The 20,922-nt window shown below is 39.9% G+C and overlaps 1 protein-coding gene across 3 annotated transcripts in view; it reads left to right on the forward strand.

The window, feature by feature from the left end:
* Jmjd1c (jumonji domain containing 1C) overlaps positions 1–20,922 on the forward strand; it is a 160,550-nt gene that overhangs the window by 34,958 nt on the left and 104,670 nt on the right. Inside the window, exon 1 of one of the 3 annotated variants that reach the window (XM_051153177.1) lies at positions 1,672–1,851. The exons of the other annotated variants lie outside the window; for them this stretch is intronic. Coding sequence (XP_051009134.1) covers positions 1,687–1,851 — 165 coding nt within the window. The 5' untranslated portion in view covers positions 1,672–1,686. Of the gene's footprint in view, positions 1–1,671; positions 1,852–20,922 lie in introns of those variants that run through there. 3 annotated transcript variants of the gene reach the window in all.

The raw sequence follows: 20,922 nt of genomic DNA on the forward strand, positions 1-20,922 counted from the left end.
TTCAGTTTCAGCCTAGATAACTTAGTAAGAAAAACAGCCACAGGGGTTATAATGACCTGTGAAAGCTTTGTTTCTACCCAACATGTTGTTTTGTTGTATTTACATGATTTTTATTGGACTGCTTCCTTTGGAAGGAAGGAAAGGAAAGAACGAACTTCACTCACACTGGGGACCTAGCCAAGGCTTTTGCTACTCAGCAGCACCTTCTGCCCTCCAGCCCTGATTTCCTTGTTTCCCAGGTTACAAAGCAGATATAGATCACTGATGTGTATGAGACGCCTTTTAACAAGCTTTATATATGCTGCATTCTTTTTCAGTGTCTTATTTTATTGGGCTTACTATCCTAACGTGAGAATTAAATTCTGACCTTCCAGCATGCAGCTTTGTGCATAGTTTTCCTTTATGGGTTACAATTTTGTTTTTCCTTAGAAAAGTAAAAGGAGACTGCTCAATTTAACCGAGCCTTGTAGTTTCCATCTCTTACTTCGCTCGCCACTGGCTGTTTGCAGCTTTAACAGCTTAGTTCCAGTGTTGTACAGACAGAAGTCTTTTGTGTCTATTATAAGCACTCATAGTGAGTGCTATTCTAAGGGTTTTCAGAAAGCATGGGGGGTTAGGAAGAGATTTTTATATGGTTAGATGAATTTTTGAAGCTGATAATGACTGGAAAATGACAGATTGGATTTAGATTCAAAATTTCCCAAATCTATTTTAAGATACAAGTCTGTAAAGCATGCCCATCGTCAAATTCTTCACTGGTACCTTGATAGGGAGACTTACTGTGAGAACTGAGGCCCGACCAGAAGAGGAATTTCTAGCTGTCTTTGTCTGGGCTATAAAGTCCTGTTGTGATTGGACGAGAAGTAAACATCATTTATATTCTTCAAGTGTGATTGGCTAAGATTCTTTCTTTCCGTGGTCTTTTCCAGTAACTGACTCTGGAGCTTTCCGTTTTATTACCTGTGTTCTAGTACACTGAGTACTCGGGTTGGCGCTGAGACAGTTTGTGAAATTTAAGGACGTCGGTAACAGTCCAGGGTGGAGTGTCTGGCGTTCCTGTAAAAAAGCGGCGCGAGGTGTAAATCTCCGTACAGCTCCGACACGGAATTAGAATCACTGCCCGGAGGAATGCTGCTTTATAGCCGCCGGCCGTAGAGAAAGCACGGTGGGGTGGGAGGCCGCGCGCACGCGGGGAGTCGGCGGCGCTATGTGCTTGCAAGGACGTCGCTCTTGACATGCGTGCCACCCGGAGTTGGCTTAACGACGGCGCGTGGGAGCCGAGCCCTTCTCGCGCATCACCCCGCCGAGGAGGCGCGGAGCGAGCGGCGGAAGCTGCTTGGTCTCGGGCCGCCGTCGCTCAGCAGCCGCCCCCCCTTCTCCCTGCCGTAGCGCAGCCCGCGGGGCGGCACTACTTGGCGTTGCCCGCCGACCCCCCGCTCCCCCGCCCGCGGAAGGACACGTGCCGTGGCGCGGGCGGAGGAGTACTGGCCACGGCGCGGCGCTTGCGCTACCCGCGCGCACATTGCTGTCAGTTTGTGGGGCGCGCGTGAGGACGGCGACGGCGCGGCTCCGGGTCGCCGAGCGTGCCGGGGCGCTGTCGCTCGTGGGCCGCCTCGCTGCGGTCGGCTCCCCAGCATAGGCGGCCGGTAGGAGCGGGCCGCGCCGGTTCCCAGGGTAGCGGCGGCTATGGCGGTGGAGACGCGGCCCGAGCTGGTGGGGAAGCGGTTCCTGTGCGTGGCGGCCGGTGAGGACGCGCGTCCTGAGCGCGGGCAGAGCGGCTGCGGGCGCGGCTGGCGGGCGGGGGTCATCCGAGCCGTGTCCCATCGCGACAGTGGCCACCGGGACCTGGCGGTAAGAGCGAGCGGGCGGGTGGGGGGGCGCGCCCCTCTGCGGGCTGCCAGGGAGCGCAGCCTGGGGGCGGGCGCGGGGCTGGCGGTGCGTGGCAGGCGGGGCGGGCAGGCCAAGTCGCAAGGTCCTGGGGCCCCAACTCCGAGGACTTTGCTTGAGGTGGACCCACCCTGATTTTGACTTTTTAACCAGAGATGATGGGAATAATTTTTGTATGAGGGGTAATTGGAATTATTTCTTCCTTTCATCATTTTGTGCCTTTTTTTTTTTTTTTTTTTTTTTTTTTTTTTTGGTTGTTGTTAGAAATGGGTAGTGCTTTAGGGTTCCCATTCCTGAGTTTTTATGCCTTCTCAAAGATGAGATATGATGTAAATTAAGGCTATGAAGGGCTTTTAGCGTTTGCCAGTTACATAGGACATTGTCAGTGTTATCTTTCAGGAGTGAAGTGTCTATTATGATTTTGTGCCAGGATACGCTCTGTTGGTTACAAGTGCTTTCTCATTAGGAAATGGGATTAAAGTGATGGGGAAGAGTAGCGTCAGGGAATTGACTAAGCTGCGCTACTTCAGTCAGTAAATACAAAATGTGTGAAATTCATAGCTACTTGAGTGATTTATTTTCTCCTGCAAGTTAAAAAAATGTTCCCCATTGTATTTAGATTTAGTTTCAAATCCACTGTAAAATGCAAAAGTACTTATCATTTTCATATAGTTGTTGGAGTTTAGAATATATTCTTGCAAACCATCCCTACCTGCAGTCAGTGCCATAGTTACACATGACATGCATTATTTACCATAACTGCTAATAGTTACTTATAAAAGGAATTAGGACGCGAGACAACCCACAAAACTCTGCATAGTTATTCGTGCAAAAGGAGAAAAAGAACCCTTAAACTTCACTCATCTTAATGCTTACCTGTGATAGTTTATCATTACTTGTATTTATGGACTCATTTTTGTTTCTGCCCTGATAGGAAAATTGAGGATTTGACGTGGACAACATTTGGATAATGGCTTAGATAATAAAGCAGACACGGAGCAGAATTTTGTGCTGTACTATGTTCCTATGTGTGTGACAATTAGGAAGTGATTTTAGATCAGATAGTATCAGAGACAGTCAAGTTCTGAATCATTGAAAGGTCTGCTGGAAATAGAGTGAGTCAGGGGAGTAAGCATATGGCGTTTCTTTCCCAAATAGCAAGGTACTAAGTTGGTTACTTAAAAGTAAAAATTGTAAGCTAGTCAGTGTTTGAATTCTTGTAATCCAGGTACTTGGGAGTGTCTCACAGGAGGATGGCAAGTTCAAGGCTATCTGTGGCTAGAGTCAAGACCCTCTTTATCCTATACATGTAGTAAAAATTAAGGTGCCCATGGATTGCGGAGTTCCAGGAGGTGATAGATTATTTTCTGTCTCCTGACTAAGTAGTTGCATACATTAAGCTCTGTGTCTTGATTAGTGGGTCACACACTCTGTCTACATTTCATTTTATAATTTTTACTTAATGCACAAAACTTCACCATGAATTAAAACTGTGTTACTCTTTGCTTTCCTTCAACCATTTGACAAGTGATTTGTTACTGTATAGTTTAACATTTTCATTCTAGAACCTATAGTTTTTATATTTTTCCTGGCATTCCTTACATAGTATTTGAAACTAGGAAATGTAGACCAATTTAACACAAGTGCATAATTTTACTTTCAGCTACATTAAAATGCTCAGTCAGCCTTCATTATGGTGTGCCCATTGTGTGTTAGTAAGGGAGCAGGATTGTCGTCTACAGACACTGTGACATCTATGTAGTATTCTTTGGGGAAGACAGAACTTAGATCCTTTCTTTTCTGCCCTTTCTTTCAAGGTTAGATTTTGCATCGTTGTGCTGGCTAGTCTTGAACTTCTGGACTTAAAAGTGCTCCATGCTTCAGCGTGTGTCACTGTGTCCCTCTTAGATTTTTGAGGCGTAGGCTATGATATTAGGTCTTGAAATTACGTTGTATATAGTTCTTTTTTTTTTTTTCTCAAAGATTTATTTATTATGTATACAAATTCTGCCTGTATATTATGTATACAATATGATGCCCGCAGAGGGCGTCAGATTGCATTATAGATGGTTGGGAGCCACCATGTGGTTGCTGGGAGTTGAACTCAGGACCTCTGGAAGAACAGTCAGTGCTTGCTTTTTTTTTTTTTTTAAATTTAATTTAATTATTTTTTATTTTTTTAAGACAGGGTCTCTCTGTGTAGTGGTGGCTGTTCTGGACTCATTTTGTAGACCAGACTGGTCTCGAACTCACAGCGATCTGCCTGCCTCTGCCTCCTGAGTACTGGGATTACAGGCATGCGCCACCACACCTGGCTGCAGTCAGTGCTCTTAACCACTGAGCCATCTCTCTAGCTCCTTGTATATAGTTCTTTATGCATTTGAGGTTTTAGTCACCTATTTAATTTTTTTCTGTGAAAGTAGCATGTGATTCAAATGACTTAGATTAAGCCAATTAAATAGATGATCATGTTTAAGTTTTTAATCTGTTAATCTGAAATTAAGGAAAGAATGCAATTATGGTAGGTAATATCTCTATTTTAGCAGATGATATTTGAAAAGGAATAGAAATGTGCTTTCATGGATGTGTAGTCCACTAAAAACTGTATTATTATCCCAGGGTGATAATAAAGTATTTAAAATGCAAACGGCAAATAGATGTGGACTTAGGTTTGGTTCCCCAGATCCTACCTAAGTAAAGCCAGGTGTGGTAAGGCACAGTTGAAATTCCAGCTCTGAGATGGCAGAGGCAGGCACACTCTCTGGGGTTCATTGGCAGGCGGGCAGGCAGGCTGGCATGCAGCCCAGCTGGCTCCAAAAGTTCCAGTTCAGTGAGCGATCCTGTCTCAAAAGAAAAAAGGAGAAAAACTGACCAAAGAGATTTCACTGGGCCTGTGGATGTAAAAGCACTTACTGTGCCAGTCTGACAACTTGAGTTTGGTCGTCAGAGCCCATGACAGGAGAGGACCTCCATATGAATGCTCCTGTGTATCATAAGCAAATGTTTTTAAGAAGTAAAGACTTTTAAAAACAAAAGGTGGCTTACACTTGAGGAACAATAGTACTGGAGTTGTCCTTTGGCCTCCATTCACAGTGTGTCTATGTGATCTGGACACAAACTCAAACCTACTGAGCTTCAGCGAGGTGAAACAAGTGTATTAATGAGTGTTTAGGACTGGATTTGCTTTTAATTTGCATGTTCATTTCTTTTGTGGGGTGTGTGTGTGTGTGTGTGTGTGTGTGTGTGTGTGTGTGTGTGTGTGTGATGTCATCTCTTTATATAGTCCTGGCTGTTCTGGAATGCTTTGTGTAGACTAGGCTGTCTTTGGACTCAAAGAGATCCAAAGACTGTCTGCCTCACTAGTTTTTAGATTTACTTAGTGATTCTTATGCCACTAGATTAAATACTCTATGTAGATATTGTTGGAGTTTGGCAGGGTCTCAATCTTAGGCTTGCCTGGAGCTCACTGTAAACCAGTCGTTTTTAGAACTGATGCAATTCTCCTGCTTCCATTCTCTCAGGGTTACGAGGATGAGCCACCACAGCAGGTATGAGGTTAGCGTGTTTCCTTGGTTTTGGCTTGTTGTAAATGTGCCCTTTTGGGGGAATTTTGTCTCTGGTGTTGCTTTTTGGGACTAGTATATAAGCACACATGACTGAAATATTCATGTTGGTTTCTATGAGAACTCAAATCTTTCTAATCTATAATAATCTTAAATTTTGTCTATAACCTAATACTTAAACAATGTTGAATCTGATAATTTTTTTAGGTTTATCGTCTAATATGTTATTAATGATTCAGGCACCAATTTTTACATTATAGATTCACAGTTCTGTTAGGAATATCTTAGTGGCTTGGCTGTAGTTCAGCGGTAGAGATTGTGCTTCACATGGTTGAGGCCCTGGGCTCAATCCCCAGCACAGATGAAGTATTTTAGAACGTAGGATTAGTGTTTCAGAGTAGGCGCCTCTGTCACATGGCTCAGGGCCATACACTCAGCTCTTGGGGTGGGTAGGAAAGCTTAAGAATTACTCCTCATGAGGACTGTTTCATCTCCTGTGCTTTAAAGTATGTGATTTCTTATGGCTCAGCGTAAACGGTAGCGTGGACTTAATCTTCCCATATGTGCAGAAAAACTACTTTATGGAGAAAACTCTGAGCCAAACGGTCTTAACTGCTCACTAGAAAATTTCTAAGTGTGTACGTTGTGTACTTGTAGTCCTGTGAACCTGCTGTGAATGAAGCTTAGTGTTGAGTTTGCAGTCACAGCTCTCACTGTATGAACTGGACAGAACATTTAGTTATGGGTTCTTGTAGTGCGTGTTGAGCCTCACAGACAATCATTTATTAGCCTTTTAAATTCATATGGTTAGGTGGTAATGCTGTGAAAGTGGCTGGTATTTTAAGATGTCTGGTTTGTGTTTTGTGTTTTGAGGCATGGCTACACTATAGCTGTAGCCGGGAGCACACCATGTAAACAAATTCACAGCGATGCACCTGCCTGTGCCTCCTGGGTAAGTACCTGCTGGGATCTAGGGCTGTGTGCCTCCTTGCCTGGCATGGTGTCTGTTTTACCAAAAATGAAGGAACTTGAGAGTTTTGAAATCAAATTACCAGTACTTAAAAGGGCAGGAATATGAATACAGGTTTCTGATTCCAGATGTCCTGTCTATTGATACTGTTCCATATTGCTTTTTCAAATGGCTTTTTGTTTCCAAACCTTTAAAATCAAAACAAAGCAAATTATTAAAAAATTTGGGGTGTGTGTGTGGGCGTGGTTGTTACATTGAGAGACAAGGTCTTTTCTTTTTAGATTTATTTTATTTGTGTGCTTGTGTTGCATATATGTAGGTATGTGCCTGGTGCTACAGAATTCAGAAGCGGTGCTGGCTTTACACATGGCTTGTGCGCCAACACACTGATGTTGAGAATGGAACCTGACTTCTGCAAGAGAAGCAAATGCTCCTAACACCAAGCTACGCAGCCAGCCCTGGAACATGTTCCTACTCTGTAGCTCAGGCTGGCCTTGAACTCATGATGCTTGGATTCCAGCAGTGAGCCGCAGTGCTCAACTTTCTACATTTCTTTTTTAACCTTTGTTCCTACGTTCTGTAACACAACAATTCAAGGTCTTTTGGGCTGCTATTTTTCATTAACTATTGTTCAGTTGTCTTTTGGTATGTGAGGTTAGTCCTTGCTTATTTAGTTTTGCTGTAAAATTTGCTATCTTAAAAATATTTATTTATTTATTATACATGTACACAGTGTTCTGCCTGCATGTACACCTGCACACCATAAGAGGGCACCAGATTTCATTATAGATGGTTGTGAGCCACCATGTAGTTGTTGGGAATTGAACTCAGGACCTTTGGAAGAGCAGCCAGTGCTCTTAACCTGAGCCGTCTCTGCAGTACATGAAATTTGTTTTGTTAATCTACCTTGTTCTTCTTTATGTGGGTATAGGCATTTTTTTCAGTCCCAGTGTTTACCTCTATCCTACATTTGGATCTAATACATGTAGTATAGAATTTAATTTATTATTATGGCATGATGAAACCACTTTGTCTTTTGAGAGTATCTTAGTTTGGGTTTTATGGCTGTGAAGAGACACCATGGCCAAGGCAGCTCTTATAAAGTAAAACATTTGATTGGGGCTGACTCACAGGGTTAGTCCATTATCTTGACGGGAAGCATGGTGGCATGCAGGCAGACATGGTGCTAGAGGATCCTTCAGTTCTTTATCTTGATCCACAGGCAGTCAGGCAGGAGCAGACCAGAATTCCACTCTGGGTAGAGCTTGAGCATTGGAGGCCTCAAAGCCTGCCTCCACAGTGACACACCACCTCCAAGGCCACACCTACTCCAACAAGGCCACACCTTTGAATAGCGCCATACCCTATTTGCCAAGCACTCTTGACTTACAGTTATTTATTCGTTGCTACATATCTCTTCCCCATATTGGGAGATTCTTTTGCATCCAAACCATCCTTCTCTCCAGTGTTCATTGTAATAGTCGCAAATCTGTCTTTAACTACTATTTCTTGTTCTGGCCTTTTGCTTATTTTTAAAGGAAGAGTCTCAAGTATACTCCAGACCAGGTTGGCTTTGAACGTTCAGAAATATGTCCGCCTTTGTGCCTCTCCAGGGCTTGGTTTGAAAAGGTATGAACCACCATGGCCAGCATTGTATGCACTACTTTTGTTTTAATCCAAGTTGCATTTTTTTACATTTTGTGTATGAAATTAAAATCATCACATTAAAATGGCGTATTTATCAGTAGGTGGAGTATCAATAGCATATACTGGTGGTAGCCTACCTGCAAAATGTGCACGACTTCAGGCATCTGTAAAGTTGACCTCTATTCCTAGCTATTTTTATATTGTGATAAAATACCACGAACAAGGCAACTTGTATAAGAAAGTGTTGGAGTGTGTGGTTCCAGAAGGATAAGAGTCTACCATAGCAGAGCAGAGGCATGGCAGCTGGGAGTGCAAAGCTAAGAGCCCACATTCTGAACCACAAGCAAGAAGCAGACAAAGGGAACAAAGCCACTCTTCCTCCAACAAGGCCACATCTCATTAAAGCCTTCATGTGTATGAGACTATATAGACGGCATCTCCGTAAAACCCCCTTAGCTCCTATCTTTATAGTGATCTCAGAAGGATTCAGACTCAGTCAGTTACAATTGGATTCTCACCTGAGATGATACCATGTCTTAGAAAAACAAACTGTTTTTCTTGTTTGTGAAGGCATGTGAACTGGTTGGTCATTTCACTTGGAGATTCTTCTTTTTTTTTTTTCCCCTGCCACTGCTAGTGTCAGCACACATGTCTAGAGACTACATTGTAGCTGATTAGGGCAGTTCTAATTCAATAAATCACCACCCAAGTGCTTTTTTTGTTTGGTTGGTTGGTTTGGGTTTTGGTTTTTTCTTTTTTTTTTTTTTTACTCTATAATGACTTTCTTTCTTTCTTCCTTTTGTTCGTTTTTGTCTCTAAAGATGCAGTCTTGGTATATTGCCCACGCTGGTCTTTAAGTCTTGGGCATGAGGAGTGGTCCTCTCTTACACTTTCTAAACATTAATAGCTGAGACATCAGGCATGGACTTTCAGCTCTCTCATCTGTAGCCATGCTTCTTTTTGTTATTCTGTCTCCCAGTAGTAGGAAGTAAAGAATTCTTTGGAGTTACAGAATGAGGTTGCTCTCACAGTTCAGTCTAAACCATATGTAAAGGGGAATGGAGGTCACCTGCGTCCTTTTACTGCTGTCTGTGCACTTCCTCTTCCTGAAACTCCTTTGTCTCTTTTTCTATTTTCTGCTTGGTTGATTGCTGCTGAGTTTTCCTCAGCATCATACACTTTCCCACATACTTGGTTGAATTAGTGACTTGGAACAGATATTCTTAGCTATTCCCTATGTGTCTTTAAAATATTTAACCAGAGACTTTTTTCCTGGTTTATTAGTTAGAGAATATTTTCCCTAAAAGAATGTTATAGGAATTCAAGGAAATATGTTAAGCATCTACCACAGTGTCTTATATTTTCTTTACTAAACTTGGTTGTGAATACTTGGACGAGTGGGTGCTTTAGTAGGTGGTTACAATGATCAGTAACTTAATGGCCCGGCCTTCAAAGAAAGTGTATGTAATTAAAAGATCTAGCAAGGATCTGGTGGTTTGTTACTTCTGAGCTTCAGTTGACTGCTAGGATTCTAGAGGTGACTTTATGGACTGTTAGATGGCCAACTGTAACACTGTTATTTTTTAAAAAAAAAAAAAAGGTAAATCCCAAATTTTTGATTTTACCAATGAAGACTCAGATCCTGGGGTGAAATCTTGCTAGTTCAGAGAGACAGAGAAAGCACCCAACTGACCTTCCTACTCAGCCAACACCCCTCAAGGAAAAAGCCAAAAAGCTTGCTAGCTTACCGGACAGCCCAAAGAGCTAGAGAGCTCCTTCTTCTCCACACTGTCTTAAATACTCTGCTCTCAAAGTCCCGCCTATCTACTTAATTCCTGTCAGCTGGTTTCTTGCTCTGCCTCTTGACCTAGGGTTACCTTCATTAAATTCTGTGTATAGAAAGCTCTTGGATTACAGGTGTGTGCTGGGGCTCAACCACATTAAACAATAAACAGGTTTTTTTTTTTTTTTGTTAACAATCTCAGTTCACAGTGGGATCAAATATCTTGTAACAATACACTCTAACTTTAATAATTTTTTTTTAAGAAAAAGAATATAAACAATTGTATTATGAGAAATTAAACAAAGGCAGACTTTTGTGTTATATAGCTCGCCCGAATAGAATTTGAGATATTTTAATTTTTTTATGATTAATATGAAAATGGGAAAATTACCATTGTGTTTTTAAATGATAGTTAAATTAATTATATCTTCCGTTGCAGTCAAACCATCACCACTGTTTTTCATATTTTGTATACTTGGAAAAGTTAAGTCTTTGCATGAGAGCTGTATAGGTAGAAAAATAATATTCTAACCATGCTCATAATCTTTGATAGGTTGGCAGTTTAGTGTATTCATATGTTAATGAAAGGATGTCACCTTTTAAAACACTTTTAGTGTATGTTATGCCTTCATGTATGTATGTGCACTTGTTGAGACCAGAAGAAAGTGTTGGAACCCCTGGGACTGGAGTCACAGATGGTTGTAAGCCAGCATGTAGGTGCTATGAACCTTCGGTCCTCTGCAGGAGCAACAAATGCTTGTAAATACTGAGCCGTCTCTCCAGCCCCACATCACCTTTTCTTTAGTGAGAATCCTATGCGAGGAAAGCATTTGGTTTGTCCTAAAAATTATGAAGTTTAACAGATGTTCATGGCGTTTTGGGGGAGGCATTTAGATATTCTGTGCCTGTGAATTTTTATTTGGGGATTAATCTAAAGCTGTAGAGTAAATATATGAACCTTTGCCTTTTCAGCTTAGTTTTTCTTTAACTAGTTAGGTTATAACATGTTTGTGATTAGCATTTTCTTAATATCCTGGAAGAGTTTGGAGCTTTTTTGGCTTCAGAAGGACTTTGGATGTATTTAATCAAAATTTTAGGTAGTGGTAATTAAACAGGAGAAAATTTTTCTTCTCGTAAGAAGTCCAGAAGTAGGTGACTCAAAGAATTGGTTATGACAGTTCTGTTCTCTTGGTCTGTTCTTCATAGTCAGTGACAGTGTAGCTTGTTCGGCTGTTCAGAAGGGAGATGAATCAGAAAAGGACAAAACCTTCCTACTATCTTAACTTTATTGTTAGCTAAGGAGTACTTTAAGAGGCTCCCCCAGCTCATCTCCAGAAGAACACCATGATGTCTCCTCTAGCTTGAAACTGTAGAATAGGCCCGTCCTGCAGTGCTTTGGTATGAAGAGTGGGTATAGGTAGGATTTACAACTTGGAGTTCACACTCTGGAACCCATGCTTTTAATTTTTAAGTCTTTTCTGATACCCTTGGTTGGGCTCATGTTTTTTCATATCTGTAACACTTCTGAAACCAAAGATATATGTGTGTGTGTGTGTGTGTGTGTTAAATTAAAACTCCAAGTTTAATTCTCCTCATCCGTTGGCAGTTCACAACTCTGTAACTATTTTACTACCAAGTGATCTTAACTCCCCCCCCCCACCGCCCCCCACCTGCCTCTCCTTCCCAAGTGTTGGCATTAAAGGTGTGAGCCATCACGCCCAGCAAGTGCTCTTCTGAGCCATCTTTCTAGCCAAACTTTTACCTATTTATTTTCTTGTTTGTTTATTGGAAGTAGCAAGTAACCAGTTGTTTATTTAAATTGCTTACCAGTTGCTTGAGAATTATTTGTCGTAGGGCCATCATTCCATTTTCTTTTTTAAAATGTTGAAGCCAGAAGAGATGGTTCAAGTGGGCGGGTAAGAGCCTGAAGACCTGAGTTTGGTCCTTGTAACCGTAATAACGGTGGAAGGAGAGAACCACCTTCATAAAGTTGTCTCTCTCTCTCTCTCTCTCTCTCTCACACACACACACACACACACACACACTCAGTGTTTGTATACATGCATACACAGACTAAAATAAATAAAAATGTGAAAATTAAATTTAGTACCTCCTACATGATAAGTATGTGTTCAAGCAATGACTTTTACCTTCCTGGTTCCCTAGCAGTGTGATTCATCTAGAAATTTTCAATTTTCACTTTTTATTTGCATTTTTATATAAAAAGATGTTTTAAATCTTCATAATTTATTTTCATAATATGCTTATAAAACTTTGTCAGCAGTATATTTAGCTATATGTGGTGAATAACTTGAAAAGTATGTGAACTTTAAATTTTGGATTTAATGTAACATCTTTTAAGAAAGAGCTGGAAGCCAGGGGGTGGTGGTGGTGGCACTTGCCTTTAATCCCAACACTCTGGAGGCAGAGGCAGGTGGATCTCTGTGAGTTTGAGGTCAGCCTGGTCTACAAAGTGAGCTGTTACACAGAGAAACTCTGTCTCGAAAAACCAAAAAAAGCCAGTCATGGTAGATTACATCTTTCTTTGATTCCAGCATTCAGGAGGCAGAGTCTGGTGGGTTGCTGTCTTGGAGGCCAGTCTGGTCTACATAGAAGTTTCCAGGACAGTTAGAGGTCCACAATAGAGACCTTACCCCTAAATAAAACAACAGGCAAAGCGATACTTGCCTTCAATCTCAGCACTCAGTAAGTCAGGAAGGTGGTTCTTTGAGAGTTGGAGAGTTGGAGGCCAGCCAAGGCTAAATAGTGAAACCCTGTCTTTAAAAAAAAAAAAAAAAAAAAAGATAAATACTTATAATTCTAGCACTCAGGAAGTTGAGGCAGGAGGATGGGGAGTTCACCCTCAACTCATTCTGGCCTATATAGTGATATCATTCATGTCTCAACATGTATACAGATGCGCCCTCCTTGAGCCGCTCACACATAGGTTGAACATACTTATGATATTTTCTTAATACTTTAGTAACTTGTGTTTAATTATTGTTTAAATAACTAGTCAGATTCCCTGAGTAATAAAGTATGGAATGTTATTTGAGAGCACATACACACACACACACAGAGACACACACATATGTATGCATATACATATGTATATATATTTTAATTTGGTGACAGTCACATTAAAAATCAGTATTTATGTGTATGTGGGCTCATGTGTACCCTGTGCTTGCATGAGTCCACAGAGGCCAGAGAAGGGTATCAGTTACCCTGGAAACTTGAGTTATAGGTGGTTGTGAGCCACTGGATATGAGTGTTAGAAGGCACATCCATCCATCCTCTGGATATGAGTGTTAGAAGGCACATCCATCCATCCATCCTCTGGAAGGAGTAGCACTCTTAACTACTGAGCTCTCTCACCAGCCCTGGGTTAATTTCTTTGATTACAGAAAACATCTGAATGTTCCTATAACAAATTTAGTTTTACCAATACTGCTTACTAGAAATTCAGTGAATGTGAGTGAGCTGCAGAATGGATTTCATTGAGTTAAGCAACCTATCAATGCATTTCCAGATTTGTAAAAGCCAACTGTATTAGGTCATATTGTACTTTCTGTAATATAAAAGTAAAAAATTCCGTTTTTATCAAGTGGAAAGGTAGAGTTTTATAATATTCATACTTTGTAAACACTGTAAACGTAAGTTAAAGTACAAATAAAAGTGTGTGATTTCTCAGATAAGAAAGCTGGAGACTTTGCTGTAATTTATGACAAAGCCAAGTTATGTTCTGTTACTTATGTAAAATAGTGGTCTTTGTTTAGCTTCTAGGAGTGCAAGGAGAATTGTGTAGTTCCATTGATTGGTTCCATGCAATGGAAATCTGACCTTTAGCAGATGTTTGAGAAATTGCCAGCACAGCATGATCAACCAGCTAGACAGTTCCTCCTTGTTTTCTGACAGGCCTTTTATGGTTTAGTAACATGCGAAACTCTTTGTCAAGTGTCTAAAGCTTTGTAAATTATTAGCAAAATGCTGTAAGATACTGATAAAATAGCCTCCTAATCATGGATTAAATCCTCTAACTTGAGAAATCATTGTTAAAAAATCTTTTCAAAATATCATTGAGTGAATAATATTGAATTGTTGTTTTGTACTGTTAAATTGTTGAGGTTACATATGTGTGTTGCATTTTTACCTTGCAGAATGTAGACATTATTTCAGGTTTCTCATATTTTAGTTAGCTTTAGGCACCTTTATTAGTTGAGCCTTTTAAAAATAGTAAATTTTTGACCAGGATTGATTTACTTCAGAGCAGATATTCTGTCTAGAATGTGAATCCACAGTAAAACTTGTTCCCTGAAAGACAGCGTTTTTTAGGCCAACTAATAGGTTCAGCTGTGTAGTTGTGTGAGTTCAGCTAGAACACTGTAAGCTCTGTTTCATAATTGTCCACTGAGTGTACAGGAAGGGAGAGGAGGAGTGCCTTAGCATTTGAGAGCTAAGTGATGAATGAGCAGGCCCAGCACCTGCCAGGCTGCATCTTTTCCTGCAGGTGTTGGTTTTCCAGAGGCCGTTGCAGTTGCTGTTCATTGTGTTAGATGATATGTCAAGAAAGACTATTTTAAATAGCACCTGAGGAATACAGTCTTGTATTATTTGATGTATGGGTTTGTGGCTACTTTTTGTCTTCTGGCTTATTTATATACTGAAGTAATTCTTCCAAAGAAATAAAATTAAAGTTTGGTATAAATAATATACATACCACCTTACAAGAGTAAAAACTTAAAGATCTATTCAATATCAGGGATTACAAGAATATGCTAACTAAAATTGAGAAGATTGAACAATACAGTTTTGCTAATACACATGGACCAAATAAAGGCTGATTACATATTGTTTACCAGTGAAAATGAGTTCTAGATGTTCTTACATAAATTACTGTGTTAGTAATTATCCCATTATTGATTTTTTTTTTCATATTAGTGTTTATCAGCATTACATGTAACATTTTATTAGGTAAGAAGGGTAATGAGATTTAGGAAACTCTTGGCTTAAAAAATGAGTAAGTTTAATCCCCAACACAACAGTTGGAGAGATAATGATACCAGAACTTACATGTCAAATAGTTGCTTTTAAGTAGAATTTGTTTAACAGAAATGCGAGGTTTTGTTTGGTTTGCTTTTTTTGAGAGAGAGAGTTTCTTTGTATAGTCCTGGCTGTCCTAGAAACTTACTCTGTAGACCTGGCCTGCCTCTGCCTCCTGAGTGGTGGGACTAAAGGTGTGGGCCACCAGTGCCCAGCCCAGATAGCCTAATTTTTTCAAAGTCTTTATTATTTACTAGAGGCTGTTTTGGTTTTTGCATTTTTCTTGATAGGAAGTTACTTTCTAAAGAAAAATAAATTTTGTTTGCGATAGTCGGCATTTTGAATTGCTTGATTGTTTTACCTTTTTGTTATAACTATTTCTGATGTTTCAGCAAATGCTTTTTTGTTCTTTGCGTTGCTTTACATGTTTACTGTTTTTGTCATTGTAATTTGAAACAGCCACAATAGCATGATATATATTAAATTTATAGATTCAACTTAATACCTGTGGTTATGTACACTAGTGATAATTAGTTTCCTAAGTCGTATTACTTACTTTGATTTGCTGTGCTAAGGTACCCTCACCTCAAGGAAGTTCCAGAGGTGATAATGCAGTGGTCCTGGCAGGGAAGGAAGGCATGATAGACAGCATGAGTGTGAGGCTGACCTGGGAGTGAAGAAACACTGATAGCATTTCACCCACACACAGGAAGCAGAGAGAAATGGGGCAGGTTATGACACCTGAAAAGATATGCTTTTCTCCTAAGGTTCTGTCACTTTCCCAGACAGCACCACCAACTGTGGACCAAGTGCTGGAGCACATCAGCCTAAAGGGAACATTTTATATTCAAACGACACCATGGCTTCTCTAAAAATCACTGTAGATGAAAGCATAGCAGTGTAATTACATATAAAAATGTTTACTTAGTCTGGAATTTTAGAGGTCGAAATTCCCAAATCTGGCAGGAAATGATACCATATGCTTCCTGAAGGCTATAGTAGAGGACCCTTTCTGGCTTTTATGACTATGAGACCTGGTTATTATTCTGTTACTATATCCTATTTCCTAATAAGGCATCTAGCATTACATTTATGTGGTGTTAAAAGTTAGGAGAATACAGAAAAATGCAAACAAGACCTGACTGAGTCTAGGTTTCCTATCATAAGGGGAAGGGGAAATGAACAAGGGGAAAAAACTGTACTAGGCATACTAGAAATGACTCTTAAGTGCTTTCTTACACTTATTCTGTCTGCATGTGCTCACATGTATGCATATAGTACTTGTGAATGTGAAGGCCACAGGACAGTTTAACAGGTTCTTTCCTTCCGCCACGTGGGTACGTAGGAACCAACTCAAGCTGGGCAGCAAGCACCTTTACACAATGAGCTATGCCACTAGCCCAGAACCTAATATGTATCCCACATTGACCCTGAACTGTAAGGGACAACAGGTGTGTGTTCCACCTCACTCAGCTGAAATAGTCTTTGTAATTACTGAAGGGATATGAGAAAGGTGTTCATTAGGTAAACGATGATTTTTTTTTTTTTTTTTTTTTTTACATTGTTTGAAGTAAATTAACACTTCATGCTCATTGTGAATACACAGCTTAGGCTTGGTTGGGAATTATATGTCTGGAGACAGCGTCTTTTACCCATATTTTGAGAATCTTTATTTAAGATTTTTGAATTAACAGAACAAAAATTAAGCATTATGAGAAGGAGATTTCTCCGAAGGACTTGACTGAACGTAGACAAAGAGTGAGGGAAAATGAAGACCTTGACTTGCCGAAACAAAAGAGAAAAACAAGGTTCTAAAATAGCAGGAAGGAAATCGGCATAATCCTGTGTTATGAAAACCCAAAGGGATGGGCTAGAGAGATGGCACTGTTGGAGAAGTGCTTGTGATGCGAGTGTGAGGGCCCGAGTCAGAAAGCCAGAAATTAGTCCTGGGTAAATTTCACTATTGAATTGTGTCTAATGCATTTCAGTAATCATTTCCCCCAACTTGACCGAATGTTATTCCTATTAGAGACCTACTGATAAACATCTCTAGGGAATAAATCTCTTTTAGCGTAATAAGATTATTAGTTCTAGCATGGGAAAGACACTGCTGCTTAAATAGACAGTAGTCAGTTTTTAATATTGGCTATATTTAACTCCCAAAGAGTTTTATAACTTTGGGAGCTTTCTCTGTGCTAAAACTGATTATTTAATGGAATTCCTCAGCTGTGGGCTTAGCATAACTTCCTTTATTTCACTAAAGTACCACTGCCATTGGCATGATTCTACTATTAGTCAATTCTGTTCTTTTATTCCCCTCCTCCTTTGTTGTGGAACCCTTAACATTCACCATGTTATATTCACTTCATTCACAGTTTGCTTTGTCTCTAAATGTCTTCGCTGAAGTTTAAGAATAGAACTCGGTGAGATGCCTTGAAGGCTTTGTGCTTGGCGTTAGTTTTGGGTAAGACCTAAATTACAGAGGCTTATCCAGTTATATACTGTATCATTACTATGCATACACCTTGACAGTTTGCTCCTAAATATATTTTTAGTCTTTTCATAATATTTTGTCTTTAAAAATGTAGACATTAATTACCTTAATCTGCCTAAAACAAAGGATTTTAATTGATAATGAAAATTTAACATTAATTGTAGTAAGAGAAAATTACCTTACTATAAACCTTTTCAAAAAGAATTGTGTGCAGTGCATTTCTCTGTGTTTCAGTCTAGATTCTAGATTGAGTTTTTCTCAACCTTCCTAATACTGCAATCCTTTAATACAGTTTCTTATGTTGTGGTGACCCCCCCAACCCTAAAATTATTTTGTTGCAGCTGTTACAAATCATAATGTAAATGTTTGATATGTAGGATATCTGATGTGGAACCCCACCCATCAAAAATAGGGTTGCGACCTACAGTTTGAGAAACTTCTCTAAAAGACCCTTGTAGATGCTAGAAGATGGTATTAGATCGCCAGGAGCTGTGAGCTGCCTCCAGTGGATCCTCAGAACTGAGCTAGGGACCTGCACGAGTACTCTTAAGCACCAGTGCAAACCCTTTTAATAAATGATTTCAAGCTGCCCGGGAAATTTTTTTATGTGATAAGTGTTTTGCCTGAACTATGTATGTTTACCATGTATTTTCAGTGCCTACAGGGGCCAGGCAAAGATTCCTTGCAATTGGAGTTCCAGGCAGTTGTGAGCCACAATATGGGTTCTGGGAATCAAACCTGTATCCTAAGAGGGTAAATGCTCTTAACTTCTTTCTTTTTTTAAGATTTGTTTACTTTACATATATGAGTGTTCTATCTGCATGCACATCTGCATGCCAGAAAAGGGTATCTGTAGGCCCAATTTTCTTATCAATTATATTTTATTATGAACTTATTAAATGAGCCTACCTCCCTAACAACCTGACTATCCCAAACACTCGGAAAAGGATAATAAAGAACACTATAATGAAACCTTAAGGATATCAGCTCCGAGGAATGATCCGCGTGGCGGAGTCAGCAGGACTTCAGCAGACCAGCAATTCCACCAAAGTTGCTGCTGGAACCGGAAGCAGCAGCTGGAGTCCAAAGCCTTGAAGCTTTCCCTGGAGCAGTTCTCTGTAGGAGCCTCTTGAAGTGCAAGGATGAACAGCCAAAAACCAAGTCCCAGCAAAGAGCCTCGTCTCCTGTTTTGGGTTTGGGCTCATATATATATATATACTCTCAGTCTGCTCAAGGATATTTTTCACCAAGCTCCCCCATGAAGTAGTTGGACTGCTAAGTGGAAAAACAGCCTGCTTTCTCACATCTAAGTGGTAAACCTCCTGTCCTCTTCTCCATCTCACTCTTGGGATCAAAACAGAAACAAGTTTATCTCCCCTTCAGGCATCAAATCCCAGTAGATGGTTGTGAGCCATCATGTAGAATTGAACTCAGGACTTCTGGAAGAGCAGACATTGCTCTTAACCACTGAGTCATCTCTCTAGCCCCACTTTTAACCTCTTAACCTCTCCTTCCACCACCAACCTCCCCAACCACATTTTCTAGAACACATTTTTCTTTGTTTTTTAAGACCACATCATATTAGAATTCACTTCCTTTCATTTGAAACATAATTAGAAGCATGTGCCTAATTCAGGCTATGATTACTTTGGCTCTGTAGATAAACACTGACTTAAAAAGTGGCTAGGTATTCTCTTACCGTCTTTTCTCATTTTGAATTCATTTACTTTTTAACTATGTTTCTTCTACCTTATGAGTAGTTATTTATTCTCTCTGCATCTGTTAGTTCTACAATCATCTTCCTTCATGGCAATAGGTTCTCCTTAATTCATCCTCTTTTATTCAGTAAATGGGTCTGTTTAGTATATGTACTTTTAAAGTCTGACACTAAAAAAACACTATACTTTTTTTTTTTTTTTGCATTGTGGTTTCTTGAACATACTAATGACTGGTGTTTCCTTTTGAACTTTAATATACAGAATTGTAAAAGTTGAATCCAGCTTGAGTTCTGGCTCTGCCATATATTAACAGTGTAGTATTACTGGTCACATTGAATCATCTTTCTGGACCTTAGCCTTTAGTCCTAGCTCTCAGACAGAGGCAGACAGACCCTGTGAGACTGAGGCCAGCCTGTCAACAGCCACTGCCACAGAACAAGACCTTATCTTACCTCTTTCTCTCTTTAAAAAAATTATTAATGTGGCATATGTACCAAATGGTATATTACAAAGGTATAAATGTAAATAAAGAATACTTCTTATGCTACGATAGTTAATACATTGTTCAGTTAAAAATTGGTAAGGCACACTCTGTTAGTGTAAATAGATCTGAGTGTGTGCTTGTGTTGTAGACTTTGATATTTAAGAGGATTTGTGATTTACTAACGTACCTGAAGTTCATAGTTATCCTTCCCCTAAGGACAAAATATGGAGTGGAAGCATGCCTTTAAATCTCAGTGTTTAGGGAAGAGGCAGGCAAAGCTCTGAATTCCAGAGCAGCTAGTGGTATTCATAAAAGTTCTAGGTCATTCAGGGATACACACTTGAGAAATTGTCTCAACAAACAAACAGAAACTCACTTCTTATTTATTCTGTCTTCTAGGAAATTGGCATATTAAGTCTATTTCAGAAACTCATGTAAATCAAGGATTATTTTTCTTTTACAGCCGTATAGAAACCAAGCATTTGATAAGGAGGATTTTCACTTAGTAGACATTTTCCAAATAGTAGGTGATGGGGGAGTGATTCCTTTAGAATGCTTCCATTTTGTAGATTGAGGGAGGTGTTGAGCTTAGATAGTAATTTTCATTGGTTCAATACATCATATGTATTCAGATAATTCATGTCTTTTGTTGAGATGTGTGTTAATAGAAAAGCTTGCTGTATAGGAATTTGTCATCCACCTGCCTCAGCCTCCCATGTGCTATTGCTGATGGAACTACAAGTGTGTGCCACTGTGACAAACTCACATATGTATGTGTATTGACAAAGTTACCATGCTACTTATTTGGTAGTTTTCTTTGTTAATCCTGGATTTGGGTAAGACTACATTCAACAATTACAGGAAGTACAGGAAGTACAGGAACGACAGAGGCATATGACTAAACAAAGCACATTGAATAGTCAGCAAAATACAAGTAAGTGAAGACTATATGAAACTAAGGACTTGATTTCCCTCTCTCCCTTCTTTCCTTTCTGGCACAGGGTTTCTCTTTGTAGCCCTGAATGTACTTTGTAGACCAGGCTGCCCTTGAACTCACAGAGAATCCACATGCCTCTGTCTCCTTGAGTGCTAGGATTACAGGTGCCCAGAGACGTGATTTCTTTAATAATATAACCACAGCATGAAAACATTAGGTGGGAACCTTTCAACAGAGGTGGTTTTGAGAGGCATGTCAAGTAGTCAGAATGTGTGGGTCTTCAGAGAATTATAAAGAAAGCACATACAATGTCTATCCTGGGAAAAGTAAATGCTGACTCATTGTAGATAGATTTTAGAGAATTACCTGGTCGTGAATTTGAAATTGTTGAAACAG

This window comes from Acomys russatus, chromosome 11 (assembly GCF_903995435.1).
Source record: "Acomys russatus chromosome 11, mAcoRus1.1, whole genome shotgun sequence".
Classification (NCBI taxonomy): Eukaryota; Metazoa; Chordata; class Mammalia; order Rodentia; family Muridae; genus Acomys; species Acomys russatus.